We start from the raw sequence: 27,604 nt of genomic DNA, 5'->3' as shown, positions 1-27,604 counted from the left end.
CATGCTGGGGAGGTGCAGGAGAATGGCAACATCTGCAAAGCTCCAAGTCAGAGAGGGAAGGCTTCTAGTGCTATGGAAGAAAATGAAATGGAGCATTGGTATGGCAGCAAAGGGAGGGAAATAGTGAAACTAGTACTGTGAAACTAGGAAATATGAAAAGCACCACAAACACTTATTCTGAGATACAACAAATCAATTAAAAAAACTTTTGATTAAACACATATCAATCAGGAATAAAATCTTACAGGGGTGATACAGTCCTATTGAAGGCAGTAAAGGTACTTTCTTCCATCAGTGAAAAATGAAAGCAGCAGTATGTTCATAACATCACCACACACTGATCCTGGATGCTGCTTCTGACTCACCTTCCCATTTATTTTTCAATTAAAGTGAATGAAGAACACAGCACCACGGAGTCTAGGAAAAATACTCATCTGATTACACTAGAGGTAAACAGCTTTTTACTAGGGACATTAGTTAAGGAGGAAAGTATTATAAATCCCAAGCATGGCAAGATTTGAACTTTCCCCTGCCCCTATGAAAGTCAAAACTGTCATATTACAGAATTAAAAAAACAAAAGTAGCAGCATTCTACTAAAAATCACTGTATAGACCATTGATGCTACTGAAATATTGCAGTGAATGCAATTCTTTTTTGGCAGCATCTTCCACATGCAAGGCAGCAATACAATTTACTACCTAAGCACCAGAAAAATTGCCAGGTTCTATTCAGATGTAACAGCCAGAAGACTAAGAATGCTGTAGCTTCTAAAGATTCAGCTAAAATGATTCAGAGAGACTTAGATGTTTCACTGGATCAAATTTTATTGTTTTATAAAAAAAAGATAGAACCAGATGCTACTTTTAAGTGAAATCATTTATTACACCAATCTGTTTTATAGGAGGTATATATATATTTTATCATTAAGACAACTTCAATAAAATGACTATCTACAAGAAGGACTTTGATTGTTTTATTTTCATGTCACCATACATGAACAAATGAATTTTATGTCTTATTAAAACATTTTACTCTGTATCAAAAATGTACACATTTTAATAACCATTGCTATGGTCTGAAGGTATTTTTACATTTAATTCATTTAATTTAAAAAATAAGTGTAATTTCATTGCTGTATGTGTTACAGTGTAAGATTAAATCATCCTATACATAATAAAAGTTTGTGTATACAGAATTTTTCATGTTGTCACATACCTTCATGTCTGAGACACAGGTGGGGAATTTGCATTTCTTTTTTGCAGAAGGTTAAAATATGTACTGATGTGAGCACAAAGCAACGTTTCTTAAAAACAAAACCAGTTTGAATGGCACAAGAGTTAGCATTTTTATAAATTAACAGAGTTCTGCATTATGGAAACAGGTACATGAGATTCCAGTACTTCCTTAGGGCTTGGCTCGCTGGAAAAAAACCTGTGAAAAATTATTTAAAAAAAATAAAACAAAGGAAATGTAAGACATGGAATGCTTGAGGTGTAAGAGAATTCATTTGACAAAGCTCATTTTTGTGTTTAACATACTGGTTAACACATTAAGTTTAAAGGTGTGACTTGTGCTATTTGGTTATGCTCACACCCTCAAAAATTATGTGTTCTGACACTCTACAATTATAGCATCACATTTTTGCTTTTTCAGCTATTAAACATAAGCCACAAGAATATCAAACTACTGAGATGGCAAGGTGCTAAGAATGAGTGACAATTTTATAGATGTAGGTTTGTTGTTGTTTGCTCTGTCTTTCCAATTAACTGCTTTACTGCTTAGAGATTCCCAATAGCTAAAACCTACTAAATAATTCAGTATTTTGATTTTACTTCAAGTCACTACTATGACTGAATTGTATGGTAAAGTTCCAATGGAACTAAAAGCAACTGAAAGAAAAAAAATCTTTATACCTTTAAGTAATTCTTAAAAACTTTAGCATCAGGCTGCTGAAGTGCTTGACAGAATTCCTGTAAGAGAGAACAAAGAAATAACTAACAGAAATAACTAAGAGGTAACTAAATGAAGCAACAAAACAACCTGAGATACATTCATATGTAAAGCCATTGATATTCATTTGTATTTTCCCTAATATACAACTGAAAAAAAACATGTTGAGGATTAAAACTTCCAAAAGGCTATGATGCATTCTAAGGCGAAAAACTACTTGTTTGGTTGGGGTTTTTTTTCCAAATACTGGATATCTGATTCACTTTTAGCTGGGGAGACAGAAACAGGACTATCTACAAGGATATCTTCAAGTTAAAATTTGAATTAAACTAGGAAGATTGTTTAGACAGTTACATGTAGTGCACTTTTTTTTTGCAAGGTATCTTTGCAGTATCCTTACTCCTTATGATGAATGAATTCTATTCTCACATGCAATAACTGAGTAAATTTTACTGTGGGATGAAAGGAGGTTAACTTTGTAAAAATCCATTTCTCCCCATTTAAAATTTATGATTGTAAAGAGTTTTCCAAATATTCTTTTAGGAACTCCTACCTGGATTATCTCAGGAGCTACTTGCAAAGAAGGCAAATACTCTTGCTGAAGATACTGAATGCACTCAGGACCCTAAAGAAAAGCAGTACACAGTTTTTTCTTTCATAGTTTTTTACAGATAGAAAATCATAGCCCTATAACTATATGGTGGTCTACATCACCACTTCACAGAAAAAGAATTCTTTTCAAATGTTTAAGTTATTAACAGCTGTTACCAAATAAAAAGATTCCTCAATCTTGGCATTACTGCAATTTGGTATCTTCTGCTACACAGAAGAAAAATGCACTAAAAACTGCACTTAAATAAGAATTACAATAGAACCAAACAGTTGTTACATGTCAACATGTCAGAGATAGTTAATTATGGAGACAGCTCTAATTTCACTATCTGACATTTTGAAGAAATAAAATAATTGAGGATTAGCATCTGCCTACCGGTTTACCATACTACTCCCATTGCAAGATTCAGTAGCCAAGCGCAGATGAACATAGTATTTTTCCACTTTTAACACTGACTACGTAATCTGCAGTGAACTAGGCAGTAATAAAACGGAATGACCAAACCTTTGAGCAAAACTAACATTTGATTAACACTTCGGTATTTGTTTTCTTTACCTATATTTATCAGGTAACTTTCAGAACAGGAGAGATTACTGCACAAGCTGGCAGAATACAAATATAACCCAACAGATCTACCAAGGGAAAGTGAATCGACTTTACTAATTCACATAAATTACCCTGAAACTAGAACAGCAATGAAGTGAGCAGATTTTTCTCCTTAATGAAGAGTCAGTATTTTGCATTAATTTATCAAGACATAAAACTACTGGATCCTGTATCCATGCACAGCATTATGGTCATCCTGTTATTTTATATAACAGTATAGTAGGAATTCATCCTAGGTAAGTATCCAACTTTTAGAAACCGATAAAACCACTAGGAAAAAACCTGGGGCAGTTATTCCCTGTGAAGTATGATGAAGCTTACCCTTTTGAGATGAATTGTTTTTAATGTCACTGCACATTCTGATAAAGCCTGAAATGTAATACAGAGCATTAGACTGTTGTACTGGTCTATTGGTTCACTATTCAAAGCTAAAGAACCTAATGAGGCCCAAAACAAGGGCTAGTTGATGCCATTATCCCTTCATTTTCCCCTCACACAATGCCAAGTCTTGACCTTCCAGGTTTTGTTCCACTCTAATCAGAAAAACTTCTGCACAGCTAAACCCAAAATGAACTAGAGAACAGCCAACTCTGTGTGTTCGCTTTTCCTGAACATTAGTTAATAAGTAATGCAGGTCAACGTTGAATACGTAGATCTCAAATTGATTTTGAGCCTAGGTAAACTACAGTATACACTACCACAATATTCAATAATTAATCACACAGATACCTAAATGTAAAAAAATCCTGCAAAGCCTAAAAGATTTTATTCCTGAGATAACAATCTTTAATATCCCATGGCTATTGTAGGTTTGTTAGCTTCAATCTGCCCCACAGGAATGAATGCAAAAACCCATCCATAATACACACCAGTACTGTCTGGGCATCTGCCAAGTCAAACGTTTGCTTCAAAGGTGCTAAGAAACATGCAGGAACGATGTGCTTGTAGACAAAGTCTGCAAAACCTACTGGTCCATCTTTACCTCCTAAAAAGAAAAGTAATATTTCAAGTTCTATTATTGCTTCATGGGTAGTAGGAGATGGAAAGGAATTCTGGGAAGACATTCTTACCCCAGAGCTCCACCAACTTGGAAAGAATAATAAAACAAGTCTTCTGTGCAATAGGATCTGGGTAATCCACTGCTCCTTGAATGACAGTGAACAACACACGTTCCACATTCTCTGCACCTTAAACACATTAAAATGAACTTGTCACTTCAAATTGCAGCCTAAAATGTTTTGGTACTCATACACTATTTTATATAAATACTGACCTGGAAGACATGCTTCAACTTCAAAATAGCTCTTTTTTGCACAAATCTCAAATATTTTTGGGAAGTTTCCCCTACGATGCAAGACAACTCTTATTTAGGTTATATATATGTATTTTTTTAATTTGGAGATTTAAATTGCTCTTCTGGCCTTTAACACACACAATAGTGAAGGCAGAACTTTGATGTGTTTACAGATACAAATTTTGTCCTCTCTATCTAAACTTGGAAGAATTAATTAAAACTCAGCAGCACTGAAGTAGTCAGCTTATCTTGCAACATATGACAAGATATTTTTCACACATTTAAAATTTCTGTGCTGCATCTATGCTTATTTTTTTTGATTACTTTAAAATTTCTTGGCCCATTGCAACTACCAAGTGCCTCTTCCAAGAAAGCTCTCCCTACTTATAGTGCTACTTTTTCCTTTTCCAGCAGTATTACCACCATTTCAGGACAGGGGAAAGGAATTCTGGCTTTCACTTACCAGATGAGTCACTTTAAACTTTCTGAAGTCCCTAGCCATTTTGATGGAATTCAAATATGAAGATTCACAAAGTATGAAGCAACTAGATATCTGACTTCAAATTCCCACCATGGAAAAGAAAAAGAATCTGCATCTGGCCAGTAAAGTTGAGAAATTTGCATTTGGCCAGAAAAGTTGAGAAAACCCCAATAACTTCATATATAACTAAGTCACATAATGCCTTCTATCATAGATAAAAATATCAGGCAAGAGTAATAAAAGTGTACACGATTTACTTAAGTGTCCTTCCAAAAACAGATACAATGAATAGTGGCAGCTGTGAGTGGTCTTGCCCAGCAGTCTGAGCGGTGCTATACATTGGTGTACATTGTATGATCTCCAGACAAATACAATGATACATGAAGATGGATGCACTGTTCTTGTCCTAACAGGCACAGTGATCACATTAAGCTGAAAAGATCAGTAGGAAGAATGTGCCTAGAATAGCTGGATTTCACAACCCCAAATTTCTGTGCAACAGGTAGTTTCAATTAGGGAGCTGAACCCAGTATTTCCATTCATCCATTCTACTGGTTAATAGTACTTGCCAGGAACTAGGCTAATAATTTACTTGATAAAATGTAGGTGAGAATAGCCACAGTACTATCCTTTGAGAAACTGAATTCCTTACCTTGATTAGCGATGACTTCACTCATTCCACTGCCAGTTACTGTCTGCAGAAAAGCAAAATAACTCCTTCGTAGCATTTGTTTTTCTAAAGCAGCAGACTGGTCATTTTCTTCTGCTGGAAGGAGCAACACCTCAAAAATAGCATGAAGTAGTGGCATAAACATCTGTTGCAGAAAAGGTGAAACCTGTGTCTGTGAAGATCAAGAGAGTGTCAGCACAAAAAAAAAAAAAAAATGAGCATTTAGAATGTTTTTTGTTAGAATTCTCAGCTTGGATTCACTTTTAATGTTCATAATTTCATTTAATTACTTAAAACACAGCAAGTTGCACCAGGGTCACCATGAACATTACTGCACCTTTACTTAAACACCACATATTTTAACCCTTCTGCACAAAAAATAACTAGTCTTGTCCAGCCTCGTTTTGTGAAGGAAATGTTTTTCAAGATTTTTCATCTTTCTGTTCAGAGAGATAATTTCAGATTTCCTGAAATACATCTCTAAGATATTAAAACTGGCAACAGGCCAGCTTTTATAGAGCTTTTCTTTAAGGATTACTAAAGAAACTTTTCCTACTGACATTACAGAATAAACTTGTCACTTGAAATACTTTTAGTGAGAAATATATGTGGGGGGACTAAATTAATTATGAACTAAAAACCTGAAGGTATGTGCTATTCAGTCACATCAGAATTCCACGAAGAGGCACATCATGTTCATACAACTCATGTACGTTAATTTCTTAATGCTTGAACAAGGTTTTGTCTTCTTTTTACTATGCCTTTTTAAAGTATTCAAGGTGAGACTGCAGAAGCTAGGATCTTTATTTTACCATGTTATAGCAAGAATAGAACTGCATCATACAAACTTAAACATTACACCTGAACATAGCATTTGTCCTATCTTGCTCCTGTGATCTTTTCCTTTTACATTCCTTATTTTTCACAGACTATTTTTAATTATCTACTGTTATCCCCAAATATAAAACTATATTCCTCCTTATACACAAATTTGATATTTCTGTATCTATCTTCTAGAAATCTCATTATGAAAGATGAGAATTCACATCAAAGCTTGTGTATTTGTAAGATAATCTGTAATATTAGCTTAAAACTTCAGTGGAGGGCATGTAGTTAATTGTGTCAATAAAAACATTTGTGCTGCAAGTAGTATTTTAAAATCTCAAATCCGAAAATTTAAACCAAATATAAACATTTTAGACTAATCAAAGAAAAAAAAAAATCACTGAGTCCAGCAATGTATGACTGTGATCAAAGACAATGTTTCCCAATAGCAGCCTACAAAATACACTTATTTATTAATTTTTAGGGAGGGTTCTAACACATAACTGTTTTTCTGGAACTAGAAAAGAAGATCACTCAGCAACACTTTGACCCTGAAAAGCTTATGCAATATCATACCTTAAACTTAGCTGTTATTTGGTTTATAAGAGGAATGAATTCTTGAAGATCTTTTGCTTCACAATCTTTAAGCATGTGTTCAGAGGCAGAAGGAATGAACGGAAGAACTTCTTCCTCTAGGCAAATAATCATGCGGTGAAGGAAAGTGCGGACACCACTTCTCAGAACTTCCTTTTGTAATGGACAACTGAGAGCTGGCAGAAACGTTTGTAAGCAGTCCAAGTAAACTTCTGAGCATCCACATTGTTTTACAGTTTGCTTATTGCTGAAAGCCTTGCTGGTTCGGCTGTAGAAGCACAGATCAAGTTTTACATAAGCTCACATTCCAGTACACTGAAGAAGCAGTAACACTGAGAACAAATGCTTTCTAATCCAGGCACTAAACTACAGTAACTCTATTCCATGAACTAGTAGGCACAGTGGAAGTAATGAACAGAATATTTTCATATCAAATAGCATCACTCCGGCAGTTTCTGAGAACTAAATTCTAACAATTTACCAACAACATATGATTAGATTAGCTCCACACAATTCCTTCAGCAAAGAAATAGAGCTGATTCATCATGAACTTACTCAATATTCTCTGTATATACATCCAAAGCAGACTCTTCTAAGGAGACTTATTTTAAGACTACTTTAAGTTATTTTCTCAGCTATCAAAAGAAATTCTACAACCACTGATGTTTTTCTAGGTCAATAAAGTATAAAACTCAGTCCCTCCTCCCAGTAAATCCTTTGTATTTTCTTTTTACTCAAAAGAAACATACAGTGTTACTGTTCTGTACCTACCTAGCAAACCCAACAGCATGATTGAGGCAGTCAGCCAGTGCCATCTGTCTGTCCTCGTCTTGTGCCATCATCAGTTTTTCTAACAATACTTTGAACTTCTCCATCAGTGGAGTCAACAAATTCCTCATCAGAACCTGTTTTCTTTCTGCAGAATATTCGCTGTTAACTATTAACACTCCAGCTGTTTCATAAATGAAAAGTTGATCATCACTGCTTAGCAGTGCCTGGTAGCCATTTTCCTAAAATGGAAGATAACAGGCATAATTTACCATGTGTCCTCTATCAAGGCTGTGTTCTCAAAGTTTATAACCTTCTATACATACCCATCTCTACCCTATACTCCCAGAAACCCACATAAGCAAGATTATTACAGTCTGGTACAAAAGTAAAGTGTGGAAGTGACCTCACACCAAAATACCAGGATAATTATTTGTGTTTAAATGTCTGCATGCTAAACTTCCAATTCAGCTTACAATTCAGATATACTGATAAGTGCAAGCCTCACTCATTACAGAAACCTACTGCAAATACTCACAGGAGGAGAAAGTTCCATCAGGTCTTGTATTCTGTTCAGAACATCTTCAATAAAGGGATTCATTTGCTTACTGAAGTAAAACACAAGTACATAACACTACTTAGAAGCAGATTAATTTTTACAGGTTTCAAAATACTTTATTTAAGCTGTGAAGTTAGATGCTAAACTGCCTTCTCTATATAGGAATCCCTTGAAATATCAAAACACTACTGCAGAAAAATCTGGCTTATGGGTATGATGTTAGTGGTAGGCCAAATAAATACATGGCACAGCAGGAAATAATAATTTCTTTTTTCCCCTCCTTTATTAAAAATATGCATCATTTAAGTTAAGTATTTTGAACAGCTTAAAAATAAAGGCATGTTGAAATCTGAGCCATCTCTGAGCTTCTCCTGCCTCTAAATGAAATACATGTCTGTGAAATAAGATCAACAGGACAGGACAGTTCAAGTCCTTATAGTGAGTAAACTTCATCAGTAATAAATTCTAAAGCCATTCAAAATTTAGTTAGTGACAGAGAGTTTAACAGTTCTAAAACTACTCAAAATTTAGTCAGGGACAGGGAAAGGTTACTCTTGAAAGTCTCCATATCCACTCACACTCAGCTCTGCTTACTGAGAAAAAGCAGAAAAGGCATTTATATTGTTGATCAGCTTTAAAGTCTGTTCAAAATAAACTAGGTATAGGTGTTCCACTTCTATATTCTGTGACAAATACTTCCACTGCTACCTTTTTATTACACAGTAGAACAACCCTGCTAGAACACTGTTTTGGTATTTTCCTTCACTGCACTCCATCTGAAGCCCAGCCTGTTCCAATGACAACTGGGACACACAGAAGTGTTGTGTGTAGTAAATTCAGTGCTATTCGTACACATTTATTTACTCACTTAAGAGACTTGACAAATCTGGAAAAGAGGTAAGCTGTTCGACTCCGTACTTTGGGACTTGTATGACGAAGACCACGGTGATCTAAAAATGCCATCTGCAATCAACAAAGCATCTCAGTCTTAGAATGCCTAAACATGGCAGGGAGGAAATCTGATCATTTGACAAGTTAAGAAAACCAGTTTACTTAAGGACCTTCAGAGAACAGGAAAGTTTCCCAAGTCTAAAGAACTTATCTAGACTCACCTAGTTAAAAATATAAATGAGATGAAACTTACTAGTACAGTTGGAATGTGCTGAGGTTCAACAGCAAAGAATTTTTCATATCTAACCACTGTTTCAAAAAATTCCAGGGTCACTGATGTGTGTTGATAGGCGCTAACACCAGAAGTCACCAGCTACAAATAAAGACATTAGCAAGTTAATATTTTTAGCTGTTTATAAAACCTAACTGCAACATAAGTGACATGCTGGTAATCAGGATGAGCCATTTGAAGTGACACATTGCAGTCTTTATTGCTACTTCTAAACAGCTCTCAAGACATGCTTACCGTTCTCATCATGTCTTGTAAAGCTGTAGCTTTAGTGACATCACCAGAGAAGTGAGCACCATGAGATACAGGAAGAGCCTCAGCCAACATATACAGCAGCCTTATTGCCACTTCTACTTCCATAAATCGTGTAGTCTGCCAGTTCCTAGAGGAAGAATATGAAGATCATGTTAGTCTTCAGTGCCTTATGAAATAATCCCAATTATACCATGTTAATATTTTTTTTTAGCCTTCTTCAGATGCACAGCTAAAAAGAACAGATTTAAACTAAAGAAAACACTGGAAGGTCCAGGCAGTTATTAAGGATGGTTCTGAGAGACTTCATCCTCTAAAATACCACCTCCTCATCTGCTCACTACCAACTTTCCTTTGCCAGTTTCAGCTTGAAAGCGACAGATTTCTGTTGTGCTTATTTAGATACAAACCCACCAACTATGACATGAGGACAAGCCATTCAGCTTCCTATAAGAGGCAGCTCAGTTAAGGTACAGGGTAGCCACAAACAACACTGATTTCTATTTGTATACACATAACTCTCCTTCTAGCCAGAGCACTAGTAATGCTTCTTTACTTGTGTGCAGGATTAGATATACTATTTTTTTTTTACAAAAATACTTCACTTTGATTCTCCCCCCCCCGCCCCCCATCCCACTTTGTTTTTCTGATAAAAGTAATGCATAATATTTACACCTCAAGGAAACTCTTGTGAGATGTGGCAAAGTGAAAATCCCTCCAAACAGCTGGTGCTGTGTAGGTAAGTGACAGATTAAGAAACATCTGCAGGAAAGAAAAGCTGCCATTTAAGGTTACAAAAAGAAAGTTTTTACTTTCTAAGGAGCTGAGTAACAGATCACAGAAAGTTGAATTTATCATTAAATTGTAACGAGCTCATTCTATCAACTGACTTCACCTTGCTGCATGACACATTTCACTACAGACTGATGGTTTACAAAAGGGTTTACAAACCCCAAAAGGGCATCATACAAAACAATTTTTAAACCCCAACTTACTGAAGTGTAGTGTTAAAAACTCTGCGGACAGATGCCAACAGTAATTCTGGTGAAACCTGAGCAAGTCTGTCCAGCAACAGTTTCAACTGTTTTCTGTACTCCACAAACATTGCTTCATCTTCACCCTACCAAAATAATTCACATCAGTAAAGTCCTTATTTTCATGTTTAAATTAATCCACAACCATTTTAGACAATTACACCTAAAGTAAAAACATGTACATACAAAGCCAGTGTAGGACATTCAGAGAATTCAGTAATGCTTATCCAGTACTGTTGCAGCATAACAGCAGGGTCCTTTTATGGCTGGATATAGTGTGTTGAGATCCACTGCATTCAGTCCAGAAACACACTAAAAAGGCTTTCCAAAAAGAAAACCAGCCAAAAGTGCAAGAAAGAAAATGCTCTTGGCAAATCCTTATTGACCCAGTTCTTAAAAATTGACTCACTCCTCAAAGACATTCTTATTTGGCTTCTAGCTTAGTTTTAAAATTGGATTGATAAATTGTATTCAGTTCATCATAAATGCTAAGTTAACCCTTTTAAAACTATAGGTCCCTGAACAGCCAGGGACAAAGTAAGTCTGTCTCACACACTCCATCACTACTGTTGGCTGACAGAGATGTTAAGCATGGAAGGAAAATGAAATCAAAGACCTTAGCCCACCTTTAGCTCATTTTTGCAGAGGTTTGACCATCTCCAGTAGCTCAAGCAGCATGTCTTTTTAGAGTTTCATTACACAACATTTCTCAAGTATTTTTGCAAGACAGAAGCGACATGTAGAAACATGCAAATTTGCACTGAACAAACCACCTAAACAGCAATGTTTAGCTGTCAGCACAGCTGTATTTGCCTAGGAGTAGCTCTGTACAAACACAGCCACAAATATCATTAGCTCAGCTGGCTTGGATATACCTTTATTATGTTGGTTTGTCCTATGCAGACATGCCTAAAAGCTTTCCACATAGGAAAAATACTCAGCTTATGGACCCTTGCTTCCTACTTTTTAATCTTTAGTCTATGAAAAATACAGATTTTAAATGTGAGCAAGTTTTACTATATATAATTAAGTTGCATGGGTCTGTTTATTCCTACAAGACAATACCTCATTTTCAAAATTATATTCTTCATCATATGTCAACTTCTTCATAACAGCCAACATGATTGCCTAGGATAAAAACACAACAGTAAGCACAGAAGCAGATAAGTTATAAGAAACAACCATTAATAATACTACAGTATAGAAAACAGTGAAGCTAGTGTTATGTGTTTACAAATATTTTTAATCCCCTTCTGAACTATTATTTTCAGAGGTTTAGCAGAAGTTAACAGTTCAAATCAAAAGATGGCTTATATTTTAACAATACACAGATGCTATACCAGACAGCATAGATGTTTTGGAGTTCTCCGTCTCTGATATCTAGCTTTACTTCCTGCTTGTAATTTGTCTTGCTCAGTTCACATTGAAAACAATCAAGATGACTGAACTAGACAGAGGAAACTAAACAGGCTGTCCAAGATACTGCTTTAAAGGGATAAGTGAGCTTAGCTGTAACATCAACTTCTCTAATAGCTCATAGTAACTGGTGTGCATAACATCAATCTCTAGTCAATAATTGTTTTGCCATCTTTAATATTGCTGTTTCAACACTGCTTCAAGAAACATTGTACTATACTGTAGTAGATATAACTACTATCCATTGCATGTGGTAAATACTTCTGACTCAAATATTTTAGTCTATTCATCATCCACATCAATTAAATAAAGAATTTATGTATTTGATTTGCCATCCTTAACCTGCAGAACAAAGCTGCAAAAAGCTTCAATTACACCTACACAATTCTTTATACATAAACTATTGACTAAGTCTGGGAGAAAGACTGGATCCAGCTGTACCTAGATTCCTCTCTGAGAAGTTTAGAAAGCAAGGGGGCCCTTTCTGCACCTTGTCACTCAATGGGAGGGACTCTCTACACCTCATCCATAACTTGCAGCATCAAGTTGTCAGATCAATCAGAGCAATGAAGTGCAATATAACCTTAGCGGGACTGTTGGTAAATCCTAAAGCAGCTATAAAGGCTTGATCTTAGCTCTACTTAAGTCTGAAAAAAACCAAATGAAGCAAAAAACTTTTTCACAAATAAACCATGATTACTATTTTTCATTTTAACTGCAAAACCTGAAATTCATCAACACCAAAATGGACCAATTAATTAAACCTAGGTTACTGAAGTGAAATTCTTGGTCATCTTGCAGAAATAGATACTTTGACACCATGACCTGTGAGAAGTGCCTGCTTTCCCATAAGTAGTAATATTTAAGAATTAAAATAATTGCAAAATATGAATGCAATACACTTGTAGCAAAAAGTGTTTAGAAAGACCTGTCATTCCAAGAATTAAAAATGTGATCCTGCTGATAAGAAAAAACTTTGGAACTTCAGAAGCACAAGAAAAAAAGCCGTCTTTTTTTCCTGTTCAAATAACGAACAAGTTGAAAGTGTAAACTTTAAAATGCAAAACTGTAAAGGAATGCTGCTAAGCAGAAAATTTAAAGTTACTACAAACAACGAGATTTAGACTATTTCCCATTACTTTCTTATTATGGGTTGGATGCAAGAAAAAATTGTTACAATTGTTTCTCAGTTTAACACGAATCCTCAAGAAGCGCTCAGTAAAATTTCGAAATACTTGCAGCACAAAAATCTCCAGTATGAAAGCAATTTAAACCAACATATTTCAGGACTGTAACATATTCCAACTTTTAGTGTCTTAAGTGTACTGCAATAGTAACATCTTTTGATCTAGCTGTAACAACAAAAGACAGTCACAAAAATAAAAAGATTCAGTGTTATAATCAAACTTCTCATTTTCTGTTACCTGATCCAATTTAAACAGACACTAGACAAAAGGAGGTCAAGACACTTTACACCACAGTTATCCAAATTCAATTTTTCATGTTAGAACACGTACAGAATTCAGTTTTCTTTGTAAAGGAAAAGGAATCACACCTGTTAGCTGTAGGAACTTACTAAATAACTGCACCAATCTAACCAGTTCAACATCCAAATCAGTACATCTACACCAGTGCAGACTGGGCTGAAAAATCCATATAGGTTTACCACCTCTAAATCTCCACACAAATTTTATGTTTTACATATAAACTTATGATTATCTACTTGAACTTAATGTATATTTGATGTAATATTTAACATATAACTGCACATAATTACAACTGTTATCTCTCAATTGTTGCTTCTTTCTTAAGTTTAACTTAAATTATTAAAAGTTATATTTATGACAATCCTTTGTAGACTTCTTCCAATCCTTTGCAATTAGGGCAGGTTTTATAAAAAATAAAAATTTCAAGGAAACAACTCTTCCATGTTGATTTAAGAATATTCTTCGAACAGCATAGCCTGCAGAGGAGCTTGCCAACATATGCTTAAGGGGTGTTTGGGAAGAACAGCTCTAAAATAGCTTTCATCTTCATACACAATTCAATATCGGTTTCCTATTTAAAGGAACAACTGTAGTTACTTAGCAAAAGATGGAACACACTGTCCTTACTTTTAAGTCTTCACTTTTAATTACTGTCACATACACATTGAGGCATATAAAAGAAATATTATTCGTTTCAGCAAACTGAAATATTATGATCTCATGCACCTCTGAAGTATAGAATCTGTAGTAAAAAAACCCCAACCTACCTCTACATTGGCTTTTTGTTGGTCTGAAAGTGCAGAAAGCTAGAAAATAAAATTCAAATGTTATTTTTTTGCATTCTAACTTCTTCATTACTGTCTGAGAAAAAGACTTGCTTTTTTAACAGCCATATGATCTGCCTTTCCCCTTATCACAAGATTTAACTCAACTCCTCCAGATCTCTAAACAAGACTACAGAAATAGCATGACCACAGGCATTAAAGAAATGGGATGCTAATTAGTCAAAAAACCTATTTTGCAAGTCAGTTTGCACAAAGTATGAGACATTCACGCAATAATCAAATGAAATCATGTCAGAATTGGTGTTAAATTGAAGCCAGGCATATTTACTTGTTTCAGGATATGAAGGTAGTCGTAACAAAAGCCAATGATGTTAGAGGAGATGTCATCATCTTCATGAATTAGAAGTTGCAACATCAGGGCCACTTTTGCTTCAATAGCTTGTAGAGAGTCTTGAGCACTCTTCATATCACCATTTTTTATCAGTTTAGTCCAACTAGCTATTAATGCTTGTCCCATCCCATTGACCAGCTTAGAAAATCTGGCCAGAAAATCCACATCATCTTCCTGCAATAAAAGACATTAAAAATACTAACAGAGCTTATTTTTAAGTAACACGAGACTACAAACTGTACTAGCCATGTCTAGTACGTAGAATTAAACCAACACTTGTCTCCTAGCTGGAAACTACCAGTTGCCTACAATTGGTTCTTTTTCCCCTGGGAATGGAGAGAGAAAAAAGTTAAAGCACTGCCGGATTTGGCTGCCCTCCATTACACAACAGTAGCTTGCTTCATCTCTTAGTGTTTGTTTCTCTCTTTACAGCAATAAGCAGGTTCAAAATAAAAGCAGCAGCACATGCCTACCATCAATTTTAGGCTGTATAAGAGGAAAATCTTTTTATGGAAAAGATTCAAAGAATTGCCAGCTGCAGTTCACTTCAGAAATACTGATAACAAGTACCTTTCAGTACTGCCTGTAAAGATAAGTTAGTATTAAATACTTCTGGCTTGCTTTGCAGAAAAACATTGATCAGAATCGAGAAATGCCCCAAAAGCAGCCACCTCAAAAACGGAGTTTTGGTCTCTGCCATAACTGTACAAAAGTGAAAGAATAAAAAGTCTACCTAAGAAAGACTGAGGTAAAATTTTTATTAGTAGGAATACAAATTTGACAAAGGTTTCAAATGTAAGAGGTAAAAGACTTGCAATCCAAGAACTACAGCTTTATAGGAACTGGTTGCTTTTTCTCCACAGCAGGTAGTGAACAGCTGTTCCTTTAACAGAGCAACTACCAGGCAATGTGTGTTTAGTTAGGTGGTATACTTTTCCAGCTTACAGATAAGCATTTCAAGCCTCATGCTGGAATTTGCACACATGCAAAACAGCATATGTGTCCTTAGGAAAGCTCTTCCCCCGACCAAATTCTGTGTAGAATTTTTTAGGGTGAGGCATTAAATCAGCCAGCTTGGCTACAATACCTACTACAGACAGAATCATTCAGGAGGGAAGATTCAAGACAAGGAAACACAGAAGCAGTATTAACAGTAAGCACAACAAGAGAGGAACAGAGGGGTTACATAATACCTTGCTTCTAGAATGAAACTGTGTTCAAATTAATAATGAAGATTCAAAACAAACTCTTAAATTTAAGTATGAGAAAACTAAGTGTTCTGCTTTGATGCAGAAATACCTCTCTCTAATCTACTGACTGTTTTATAATGTTCTGTGCATCTGCTTATTAAAGAACTTATTCCTATTGTTAAAAATCAATGCACAAACCTGATCAATACTGAAGAGGCCAGCAGACTGCAATACTTGACATAAAGACTCAACCAGTTTGGTTTTATCAATTGGGTCCATTCCCTTATTTACAATTTCAAACAAACAATCACAGGCTTCTTCCCGGAGAACTTCCACAGACATGTGACCTAGCAGCATATTTATAAACCTTCAGAGAAAAAAAGTTTAGCTTTATATGTACCAAGTAACATTGTATAGAAGCTTTATATAATTTGCATGCATATTTACAATGATTTCTTTTCACAGCTCTTCTTTTTTACTGTACTGACAAAACTCAACATTTTATACATTTTAAAGAGAACGCAGCAAACTGAGTAGTGTTTAATTTGGCCATTATATCAGCTTGTCTTGCAAAAACAATCAATCACTCTCCTAAAATTTCCAAAACTCCAAAGATAGAATTAAAAATCATCCTTGAAGGACATATATATTTTGTTCTATACAGTCAGCACACTACTAAGGTGATTTTTGCATACCCTTTTCATCAAAACCTTCTTACCTTTCATTGGCTATCAGGCTCAAATCTATCCAGGATACATAAGCTCCAACTACTTCAAGGCACTGGCATGTCAACTCTGAGTTATTGTATTGATAATTTTGTAAGATTTGGTACCACGACTCCACCAAACTTGGAATGCATTGTTCCCTCATAGTATCTTTTAATAAGGTGTTCCTACGAGCCTCCTGTCAATACGGAAAAAGGATAAAATCAGCCTTGCTACAGATTAGTATCTTGTCAAATTAGTAGCATTTTTGTATCCACTGCCAGACATCAGGTGCCATAGCAAGATAAATAACTCAAATGAGAAATGGAAAGAGAATGCTTTTCCTTTCCAACAAATAAAACTAGTTTCCCCTTTTATTATCCACAATGCCCAAACACTGAAAAAAAAAAAAGGCAGGAAAAGAAGAGCAGTTCTCTAAATCATTAAATGGACTTTTGATGTTAGAACCCCTTAAAACATGCACTAGAAAAAAACGAACATATTTTTTAATTTTAAAATCAGTCAGTCTAGCATTACACCAGCAAACTCAGTTGATTAATTTTTGTCTGCAAGCTTTCAAGTAAAAAAAAAAAAAATTAGGTGAAAAGTATGAAATCATAAAAAGCATTAAACAACAAAGCCACACATAATACTCGGAATTTAAACCACCTTGTGTCTAAAGCAGAGCTGTCACAGGAAAAATGCAAATCTAAAAACCTTCTGCTCTAATTAAAGTAAGAGAACTTCTAGAATTTTAAAACAAGTGTTAATGCAAAATAATAACTTGCCTCTGATGTATGAACAACATCCCGGTCCACCAGCTCAGCATCGACAGCCATCAAGATTCTGAGGTACATATCCACACCTCGTGGATTAAGGTCAACTACTGACAGGATGTCAAAAAAAAACTTGGGCCATTTTGTGAGATATTCAGTAACAAAAAGCAATGCAAAGACTTGTGCTGCTTTGTTGCGAATAAAAGTCTTCTCAGGCTGGGGATTCAGCATCTGGCAGAAACAAGACATTTCAGCTGTATATTCTTAATAAATGAGAGAAGAATCTTATGGGTTTATTGATCTCTCAGTAGTAGTTAATATACTACCTCTCTTCCTGGCTGAGACCATCAAATAAACCCTTACATTTTCCAAGGAATTTGAAGAAAAATTGGCTAAGTTGTCATGCAATAGGGAAGATGTTTTCTGTGGGTGATATAGTCCTAAGCTTTTCATTCAGTACCAAGGCTTTAAGGTAAGACTAAAAGGTCATTTGTCAGTTTGGTTAAAGTTACAGTCCTCCTGTAGCTAGCTTGTACCTGTTAGATGTTAGTGTTAAGAATAGTAAAGGAAGTCCCTAAATCTAAGGGGGAAAAAAATCTGTCACTATCAATCTCTTCTCTCCTTTCCCTTTTATAAACGCCTAAATGGAACAATTTGCCACAAAGAGAAAAGCAATTGAATCCATTCATAATGATCTGTTCCTTTTAAAGTTGTATTATATTCCATTTCCTACTGGTAAGTTTTCTACACAGCAACTATGTTAATCTTCAGTGCAGAAGTGGAATGAATGACAGCTATATAATGGCAAGTGTGGGCAAACCAGTGGATGGTTCTGCTGACTGCACACTCCTGGGCGGGGCTGACATTACCAGTTCAGCTACAGTAACTAATTCCACAAGAAAGAATAGCCCATACTCTGCCACGGTACTGACAGAGGACGGAAAAACATCTGCCAGCATTCTAAGTAGACAGGACTTCATTAAGTAGGGTCTTACAAAAAGAATTAGCAGGCCTTCTCCTCCTCCAGACAGTCAGGAATATCAGGAATCTGCATTATACCTCTCTAAAGGGGAGCATCTAATACACCTTATTTCACACATAATTGATTAAACCACAATCATTATCTGATGCAAGAGTTATATATTTAGTAACAAGTTCAGGCATGGACTTCTTTGCAACACTTGATTTAAAAAAATTCTCACAAACCTTTAACAATTTAAAGCAACAACTTTAAACTCGAACAACAGATTAAACACTTAGTCCACACCCAATGCCCTATGTCAGGCCCTAAGAACCTACCCTGTAAGACTGCTGTAAGGACATACATACCTGTGCTTGCAGCCATGTTATGAGTGTTTCCCTAATTAGCTGCTGCTGGACTTCAGTAAGTTCAGAGTATCTGAAACAAAAAAATATTAAGGTCAAAATATAACTGCTTCATGACAAGCACCAACACTCAGTCAAGCAAAAACTCTTTTATATGGCATATAATGCCCCACATTAGCAAAAATGAAAGGTTTCTAGCTCAGCAATTTACAAAGCTATTTGCATGTTAAAATTTTGAATAACAGAAAACATTTTACCCACAGTAATGGATCACATTGAGGCGTCAATGCCTCCCGTATTGGAGTAGACGCTTGAAATTTTGCAGGAAGGTTGCTCTATCAGGGATAGGACTTATGACCCTGATAAAACACACATTTGACCACAGGCCAAGGGGAAGGAAGAGACATCTGTATATGCTTGAAAGTTTGCTACACATTGAAGACTACCACTACTGAGTACAAGAAGTCCCTCGCTGTTCTGGCCTATGCTACATTTACTATTACTTGTGTCAAAAAATCGAAGGAAGTAATTCTGCTTTATGGTCATACATGCAGTCCTAGCAAATTGTGACATTATATCCAGCCCACCTCAAATACTGGCCATACCTCTGCCAGGACTAGTGAAGCTGAGAATACTCTATTGCAAAGAAGGTTAGATATAAGCTTATAGAGCCCTTAATAGAAATCACTGCTGAATGGGACTCCAGTGTTCCTGTCACAGACAACTACTCATTAAAGAAATAAAAAATACACCCCACTGAAAATGTTTAAAGAAAATAAGCAGCAGGAAACAAGAGAAAACATACTGCAAGAAGCAGGAGACAGGAATTAAACAAGCAGAGAAAAGTGGACAGTGATGTAAAATTGGGTTAAAAAAAAAACCTTTAACATTTGCACTCACACCAAGCTGTAAAAATCAGTAACAAAGTATATCTTATTCCTATCTGAAGTTCTGACCCATTCAGTGTATTACAAACAGTCACAATGATATTCAAAGATTCCATGATGCTCAATTCCAGAGCAAGGGGAGCTCAAACTGAGAAAAAAAAATAGAGTTCTGTGCAATGACATTTATATTATTAAGAAGTATTCTGCCCTACACTTATGGTTCTATGAAACCACCACTGAGTGAAAAGACTACTTTCTCAACATCTCTGCCATGGTTATTGAATGAATAGGGCTCTGTCTGAAGTCCAGGACTCTGTATAGAGCATGGCTGCAAAAATCAGTGAGAGTACAGAGTGAGGCCTGAATGTCCAGACAGGAATAACTAAGTTTCAAGCAGTCCTTGCTAACTGAGTCTGCATTGGGCCATACACAGGTGTAAGACTAGCTGAGAGCAGGGCATGCTGCTCAAAACCTTTCCAAAGAAAAGGTAAAAAAATACAAGACAGCTCTCTGCACCAGACCACAGACACCTCACCAACCACAAGTAGGCAACAGAGACCATCTTAAGTTTATTTGCAAGCAGAATAAAAAGGGAGAATTAAATGGATGTATATGGATGGTGTCAAGAAAAATTACTCACTTGAACTTAACTTGATGTTCCAGAACTTGAAAGCAGAAGAACTTGATGTGATCATCACTGGAAAAGAAAATTCTGTTACTGGAAGCAATATGGTACACATTCTGTGGAAAAAAAAAAAAAGCCTCAAATATTACAAATCTGGTGCCCCTTTGGCACCAGAAAAAACAAACCTGCTGCTACTGCTACTTCAAAGTGAAAATGACAAATAGTGAAGTAGTTAATCTGGTAGAAATGAGCAACTGTTAAACTAATATTTAATATTAGTCTTTTTTTCTATATGTTATGGTTTGATTTCAGTATTGAACAAACAAAACTACAATACCTATTGTATCCTGCCCTTACAAAAATCTGTCAGGCTTCAATAATGTTCCAGGCCCACTACTAGACTAAGTGCAAGTGGTACTCTGCATCTTAAAAATCAAAAGAAAATGACAACCTGAAGTATAGATTAAGCACAGACATTCCACAGGCTCTGTTATCCACACCGCTTTTTCATCTTATTATCTAAAACTTGCAACAACCATAATGGATTTTTTAAAGATTATAATTTCTAATCTTATGTGGTTTTAATTACTGCACATTCTGCAGGAGTCAGTAGTTTTGATAAATCATTTACAAAAGAGCATTCACTATAAAGTACTGCTGTTCTTCAGGAGATATGCACTCCCCAATTTCCTTCCAAACTGAATTATTCTGTAAAACAGTGACAATCTAGTGTTTTTGGTATAAATACACAACTATGTGCAAAAATAGTGGTGATTACACACTCTTTGCATCTTAAAAAATGGGATGGCCTACCCCATAGAACAGGGACAAGGAACTGCTTATGAGATCACTGCACATAAATTCTATAGTCTCGCAGTGGGCAATTCTCAGCCACTTCTTTTCCCTTGGATTTCAAAAGCCAGCAGTCTTTAGGCTCCTAAATTAATATGGAGTTTAATTTATACATTGCTTTTCCTTGAAAGCCACTATACAGAGGCCACAGACCAACTAAAAATACTATGAAGACCATATTAACTTTCAACAATTTAGTTTGCCTATTATGCTGCACAGCTAAATCAGACCCGCACATAGTACTAAGGAAAATAAACTTTTAGTTACATTACCTGTATATACTCTGAGCTAATGCTTCTGCACAGACTTGCCAAGCATCCTGAGATATCTTGAGCTGCTCAAAGTAGGCCAGTGCCTGCAAAAATCAAGGTAAGTTTCACTTTAAAAGAACAAAGCACGTTGCAATACATCTCATTCACACTTGCCTTTGTTTTTACACAGCTCTTTTTCAGGAAACCAACACTATTTGGATACATGCCATCGGCTCTCTAATCACCTTAACACTGATCGGGTTTTTTTCCAAATGCTAATATAGGAACCCATTTCCACTTCATATTCAATACAAAGATTTTTGTTACTTGAATACAGAAGTCATGGAATCAGAAATGTTGAGGTCAGATGGAACCTCCAAAGACAGAATTGACTAGAGCAGCTTGGTCAGGGCCTTTTCATATAGGTAGAAGTTCACATCCAAGTTAAAATTCCTTCCACAAATTCTAAAGTGGTAATTTAGATTTTTCACTTAAAACAGTTGAACCACTTTGCTTGTATTCAACACCCCAAGCTCAAAAAAACATTCAAACACTTGACACACTGGATGGAAAACTGTCAGTTTATGAACCTTCTAAAGAGATCAAGAAAACCTCGACCAAATTTTAAAAAATCACATTACTTATCAGGACTTCTAAACACCTTTTGACAACAGTTGACTTAATTGCCCTAAGGCTCAGTGTGCCTTGTAATACAGAACAGTAAAACAAGTTTTGAAGCAGAGATTAACAACATTATTTCAATTCTATGAATGCATGTATTTTAAGGGGGATGTCTGGCTGTTGGATATTTTTAGGGGCTGCTTTTTCCATTAGTTCATAAAGGTTTCCATTTACCAAAGTCATCCCCCAAAGTAATTATTCAGAACTAAGTTCTAAACTAAGAATACACTTCCTGTAGTTAGCACTAGTGATACTTAGTGATGCTTTTCTTATACTTAATATATCGTTTTACTAAAAATGGTTTGATACTTCCCTTATGTTACATCTTACATGACAGTGGAAAAGGTGGATCCCCCTTCTGCTATGAAATATTTCAAAACTGGGCAGACTGCACAGTTAAAAGCTCAAATCTAAAATCATCCAATTGTAGTGATATTTTATTGACAGATCACTAAAGATTAGCTATATCCACCCTTTTAAAAAGACAAATACCCAGAACCAACATATTTAACAGGCTACTTAGCAAATTAAATCACATTTATAACTGTTTTAACCATTTCACTATTTGTTTTACAAACACAAAACCACGGTATTAACATCCTCATTCCTGAAAGATTTTACTAGAAGTTATCTTGTAGACAGTTAAATCAACATGCTAATCAGTTAGCAGTGAAAATGACTCAATAAATAGTTATATAAATACTAATGCCTTTTCATAGGAGCATCTCTTATGCAATAAATTTTACCCACATCCCATGATTACTTTCTTAACCTACTTTACAATAACACAAACTTCACTACAAACAAACCCACACATTTCATTTAAAAGACACTAAACCTAGATAATCCATTAAAATTATAGTTTAAAAACATCTAAGAATTAACATGCTAATTTCAAGCAAATTGTTTTCTGTGGCTGATTTTCCTTCTATGAGAATCTGTAAGGAGTTGAGCAACAAATACAAAGAACTGAAGAAACTTAACGGTCAGAGTTCAGAAAAATAAATTCTATGCGTGTTAAGTGCAACTGAACTGAAGTGTAACAGAATTGATAATACGCACCCCTCAGCTTACATGCTTGCAACATGACTTTGCTTTGTACTTGCAACTATAAACCCTACACATTGGCTCCCAAAACAAAGTCAACAAACCCCCCCAGCTCATCAAATCATGAGATTTTTACACTGCAATACCACCTCTAGTTATTAGAGAGAAGAGGAAATTAATTACATACTCTTTGTCTGAAATCTGCATCAGCATTTGGGTTGAGCCCTAGAAGGGCTTGTTCATCCATGTCTATTGCTATATTCCTTGTTTCCTGTTCCTAACTGCTTTGCCCACTTCTTCTAGAGAGCAAAATACAACCATCTGCAAATAGAGAAAGAGAAATTTTATTTGCTCAGTAGAACAAAGAAAAATTAAACCAGGACAGCAACCATGACACAAGTTGGCCCACAAATCTCAAATAATGTACTCCAACTAAACATGAATGCACACACTTCCAACACAGATACCAGAATTCTAAGTCCTTAATTCAAGTCTTCACCATAATGTATTTTGTACTGAATAAGGAAACTTTATAGCCTCCATATATTTTAGCTCTCTTGAAAAGACAACCTAGTTAACAGAAAGATGGCATTACATATAGTATGCAGATGAAAGGCTTAAATTCAAATTTCAAGCACGCAGAAGTTTCAGCAAATAATGATATAAGCATAAATCTAGCCCTTAAATGAAAGGCCACTGGGTTTTTTTCCCCCATCACAAACTCAACTACAAAAAAAAAATCTCTACTCAATTCCAATATAGATAAGATGCTTCATGCACCCACTTATGAAGTATTTCCTATGGTGGGAACAAAGTCATTTGGAGGTCCTTCTTCTAAACCAAGTATATACAAGTGTCTTAGAAATTAACCATGAAATACACTACACTGAGTTGTTAACAGAAGTTTTCTGCTCCTACTGATGAGTGCTGATTTACTAGCAATGATTGCTGTTTAGAAAATTCAGTGTAAAATTAACAAGTTAGCCAGATATATGTTCTAAAGATAGCTTGCCTCTATAGGCTGTTCTACAATGCCCCAGCAAAACAGAGAACTTAAAAAAAATTAAAACTTCTCCATCAAATACTAGGATGCTCTTAAATAACAAAAGGGGACATAACGTAGTTAATTAGGCCCGAAATCAGTCCTTGTTACATAAGTATGTAGGAGGCAGGGGAAAGGAAGAGACAAGAGGAAGAGATGAAATAGAAAGGAGCTGTGGTTTGAAGCTGCCTACATACCCATAGGTAGAACTTCTAATTTCTTAGTATTGTGTCTCGTACACACTCTACTGTTCACCCTCTCCCACAGGAAGAAAGGTGGCACAGTGACAAGCAACAGCAAGCAGAACTGAAAAGGAGAGCCCAAAATTTAACGTGGTGGCAGATTTTTATGGAAAAGTCAAGACAGAATAGACGATGCCAAGGTGCATAATGAAAGGCAATTTAATAAGTGAAATTGCGTTCATACAAAAAAAATGTGCAGGTTTCGGCAGTATAGAAACCAGAAAGTCAGGAACAAAGCGATGACTCCTGGCAAATGAGGCCTCACAGGCTGCCTTAGTCACAGTGATCCCCCTCAGGGGCAGAACCTTTAGGGATTAAACTTGCTGTGCTGAGACTTCTCCCTCTGCATCCCCAGCCCCCAACCTCCTTTCCCCATAATCAACATCCAGACGAGCCAGATTAAAAAAAGATAAAATGGTTCAGGGAAATGGATTTTTTTAATTGCATCTTTTGATTAGGGTATGGTCCAGAGTCACACAACTATTATAAATACACAGAGGCATTTTTTGCATATTTAGCCTGCTGACATCAGTACATTACTATCTTTTGGGCAGATGATTTATTTTTATTAGCAAAATTTGTCACAAGTATAACGTGACACAAACATGTATTCTCTTCACTTATTGCTAACAGAAATGTCAATCAGATCTACTAATTTTCTAAATGTCTCATGAGAGTATTTAAAATTTCAACTTCTATCATATAGCTTTTCTCCATTTCATCTTGACGAGCCAACTCTAAATGACAATTAATACTTGAATCAGCCTCTTGAGAAAACTAATAAAATAGCTTTCCATGCCTCACGGATTTACTTAAGCAGGTAACTTTTCTACCACAAATCTAGTTAACCAGCCAGTTACACTTCAAAAGCAAAACTGAATGGTGATTTTAATAGTACTAATAATTCACAAAATCTACTGCAAAATATTAGCTATAACATCAAGTATGTCATTAAAGCAAGTTTTATTCATAAAAACAATCAATAACATTAACAGTTAATATGCAGCTGTGCAGAAAGTATTGTCTTATTTACTTACAGGTTATTTTTTTGTTAAGCAGTACACCATGTCAGGTGGCAAACTCATCTTACAGGAATTAGAAGGATACAGTTCCTTACCAGTGAAGTCATGCAGGTATGTCTCATCAAAATAATTTACTCCCTTTCCTTTACTAAATACTTAAAAATACATTTGATAGTAAAGAAGGTCTTCATAGTGGAAAGGAGGAGGAAAAAAAAGTCAATCCACTTCAAGTGGAGAAGGCTTCCCAATTAACAAGACAAACGTGGTCAAAGCGTGTTAACTTCGATCCAGATATAGCCCAATAATAAAAGCATTCAGAGCATTTTAACTACAGATCCTAACCACGGGAACAATCAGCAATTATAAAAAGCTTCATGTTCAGCAGTCATTTTAAGTATTTACAAGATGTGACAACACAGGGGGAGCCAGTGGTGTGCCTAATTTGAATTTCCTCAAGTTTTCTCTCTAATAAAACAAAGACATTAAAATTATCTTTTACAGTCTTTCTTGCGGTTTTGCTTACTGCAAACTTTGGGGATATTTACAGTCTCTTTGGGCTCTAGACCCTTAACACTGACGTAACACGCGGTTACAGCCAACAGCTGTGTAACTACTGCTTACTTCGACAACTTTTCAACTGGACTAGAAAAGTTTTTCTTTCTGCAACTGACATCAGGTCTTCGTTTCAGGCACAATTTTACTGGCAGGAATTCCCAGTAAGGAGTAAGGCCTCCCTGGCCCAGACTCGGTCAGAGGCCGGTCTCCCGTGGCCGGGAAGAGCCCACCCCGCTCCGCAGCGCAGCCAGGCCGGGCGTTCGGGAATTCACAGCCCCCCGTGCTCAGCTCCGCGGCACAGCCATGGGCTTGTCCTTAAACCTCCGCAGCGCCGTCCCAGGCCGGCGGGAGTGACCCAGCCCCACCATCCACGGCGGGGAACCACGGCTCCCACCACGCCGCCACCAGCGGAATATGGAGGTACGAGGAGATCTCTCCCTCTTGCTGCCGTCCTACGATTTCTCGCCCCCCCTCCCACCGGAACTATAGCGGATGGGCAGCCACCCAGGCGGCAGCTCCCGCGAACAGAAGCGCATCGCAGACTACAGCGTGTATTGGGAGAGAAAACCAGATATTTTTCGTGGCACCCGCAGGGCGGGACCGGCGGGGCCACCCGGCTGCAGCCCCCGCTGCTCCCCAGGAGCAGGGCCAGGCGGATGCGGCGGTACCTCCCCCGCTTCCCCGGAGCCTCTCGGCTGCTGGGGAGGCGGCCCCGGGGTGAGGAAACCGGCCGGGGGACTCGCGGGAGCCCGCAGGCGCCGCCAGCTCAGCTCACACTGCCCCTTCCCCTCCGGGCTGAGTCACCCACTCCGCGTGCCGCATCCTGCCCGCGCCCCCCCGCCGGTACCTTCCCGGTCAGTGCTCCATCGCCGCCGGCTCCCGCCCACCCCCTCGGCTTCGCAGCCGCCACGAGCACAGGGAGCGGGCCGGGCCGGGCCGCCTCGGCTGGCGGCGGGAGGAGGAGGAGGAGCGGCGGGACCGCCCTCTCAGCCGAACCGGCCTGCCGCGGGGCACGCCGGGATATGCCCCGGACGCGGGGGAGCCTGGGAGCCGTAGTGCCACCCCCCGTCTCAGTACCCCTGGCGCCGCTGTAAAGCCGACCGCACCGGCAGAATAAATTAGGGCTGTCCCGGCCCGTCCCCGAACTGCTTCCAGTGTCTGGAAATCGTGCTGTGTCACTGGCGGCGGGGCGGGGCTGGGCCCCCTGTGCGAGCTCCGCAGTAACGGTCGGAGCGACCTGCTTGGGAACGCGCCCAGGGCAGGGGCCGGGCTGGCATGGGCTTGTCCGTGAGGAGTGATCCAGCTGCGCCTGCACATGTGGCACGGGGCTCCTGCGCACAGGGCTCTACAACGCAGCGCCGCGTACGGGGGTTGGCATCACCAGGCGCCCGCGTGCCCTTCGGGCCACGCTTAAAACACACCTAAACGCGAGCAACTGCAGTACAAATCCGTCCCAGCCGCGATGCTGTTACAGTATCTTTCAAGGCAAAACCCACTT

General features: G+C 37.3%; 1 protein-coding gene across 4 annotated transcripts; it reads right to left on the bottom strand.

The window, feature by feature from the left end:
- Positions 1–862: 862 nt before the first annotated feature.
- Positions 863–27,604, bottom strand: XPOT (exportin for tRNA). Of its 4 annotated transcripts, XM_066319105.1 has the most exons (26): positions 26,954–27,601; positions 24,714–24,834; positions 23,433–23,566; positions 21,539–21,621; positions 20,430–20,486; positions 18,906–18,975; positions 17,589–17,807; positions 16,815–16,999; positions 16,295–16,463; positions 14,844–15,080; positions 14,498–14,536; positions 11,893–11,955; positions 10,789–10,913; positions 9,779–9,923; positions 9,506–9,625; positions 9,230–9,324; positions 8,341–8,410; positions 7,806–8,044; positions 7,017–7,302; positions 5,598–5,787; positions 4,241–4,357; positions 4,040–4,155; positions 3,492–3,539; positions 2,505–2,576; positions 1,915–1,971; positions 863–1,432 (listed from the first exon to the last, which is right to left on the bottom strand). In XM_066319105.1, exons 3-26 carry the CDS (start codon positions 23,490–23,492, stop codon positions 1,406–1,408), a joined length of 2,889 nt encoding a protein of 962 aa, XP_066175202.1. In that variant the 5' UTR covers positions 23,493–23,566; positions 24,714–24,834; positions 26,954–27,601; the 3' UTR covers positions 863–1,405. The 4 variants fall into 4 exon arrangements, 3 of the variants coding, with proteins under 3 accessions (XP_066175202.1, XP_066175201.1, XP_066175203.1); XM_066319104.1 differs by lacking the exon at positions 24,714–24,834; XM_066319106.1 differs by lacking the exons at positions 24,714–24,834; positions 26,954–27,601 and adding an exon at positions 24,485–24,593.

This window comes from Sylvia atricapilla, chromosome 5 (genome assembly GCF_009819655.1).
Source record: "Sylvia atricapilla isolate bSylAtr1 chromosome 5, bSylAtr1.pri, whole genome shotgun sequence".
NCBI lineage: Eukaryota > Metazoa > Chordata > Aves > Passeriformes > Sylviidae > Sylvia > Sylvia atricapilla.
Note: the sequence above shows the minus strand (reverse complement) of the source record. Positions and strands in the feature narration are given on the sequence as shown.

Excerpts from the sequence above, each read along its gene's own strand:
- XPOT (XM_066319105.1), bottom strand. The coding sequence starts at position 23,492 with ATGGATGAACAAGCCCTTCTAGGGCTCAACCCAAATGCTGATGCAGAT. Across the intron at positions 8,045-8,340 it reads TGATGGAACTTTCTCCTCCT|GAAAATGGCTACCAGGCACT; the intron begins GTGAGTATTTGC and ends CTTCCATTTTAG. Across the intron at positions 4,156-4,240 it reads CAAGTTGGTGGAGCTCTGGG|GAGGTAAAGATGGACCAGTA; the intron begins GTAAGAATGTCT and ends TTTTCTTTTTAG.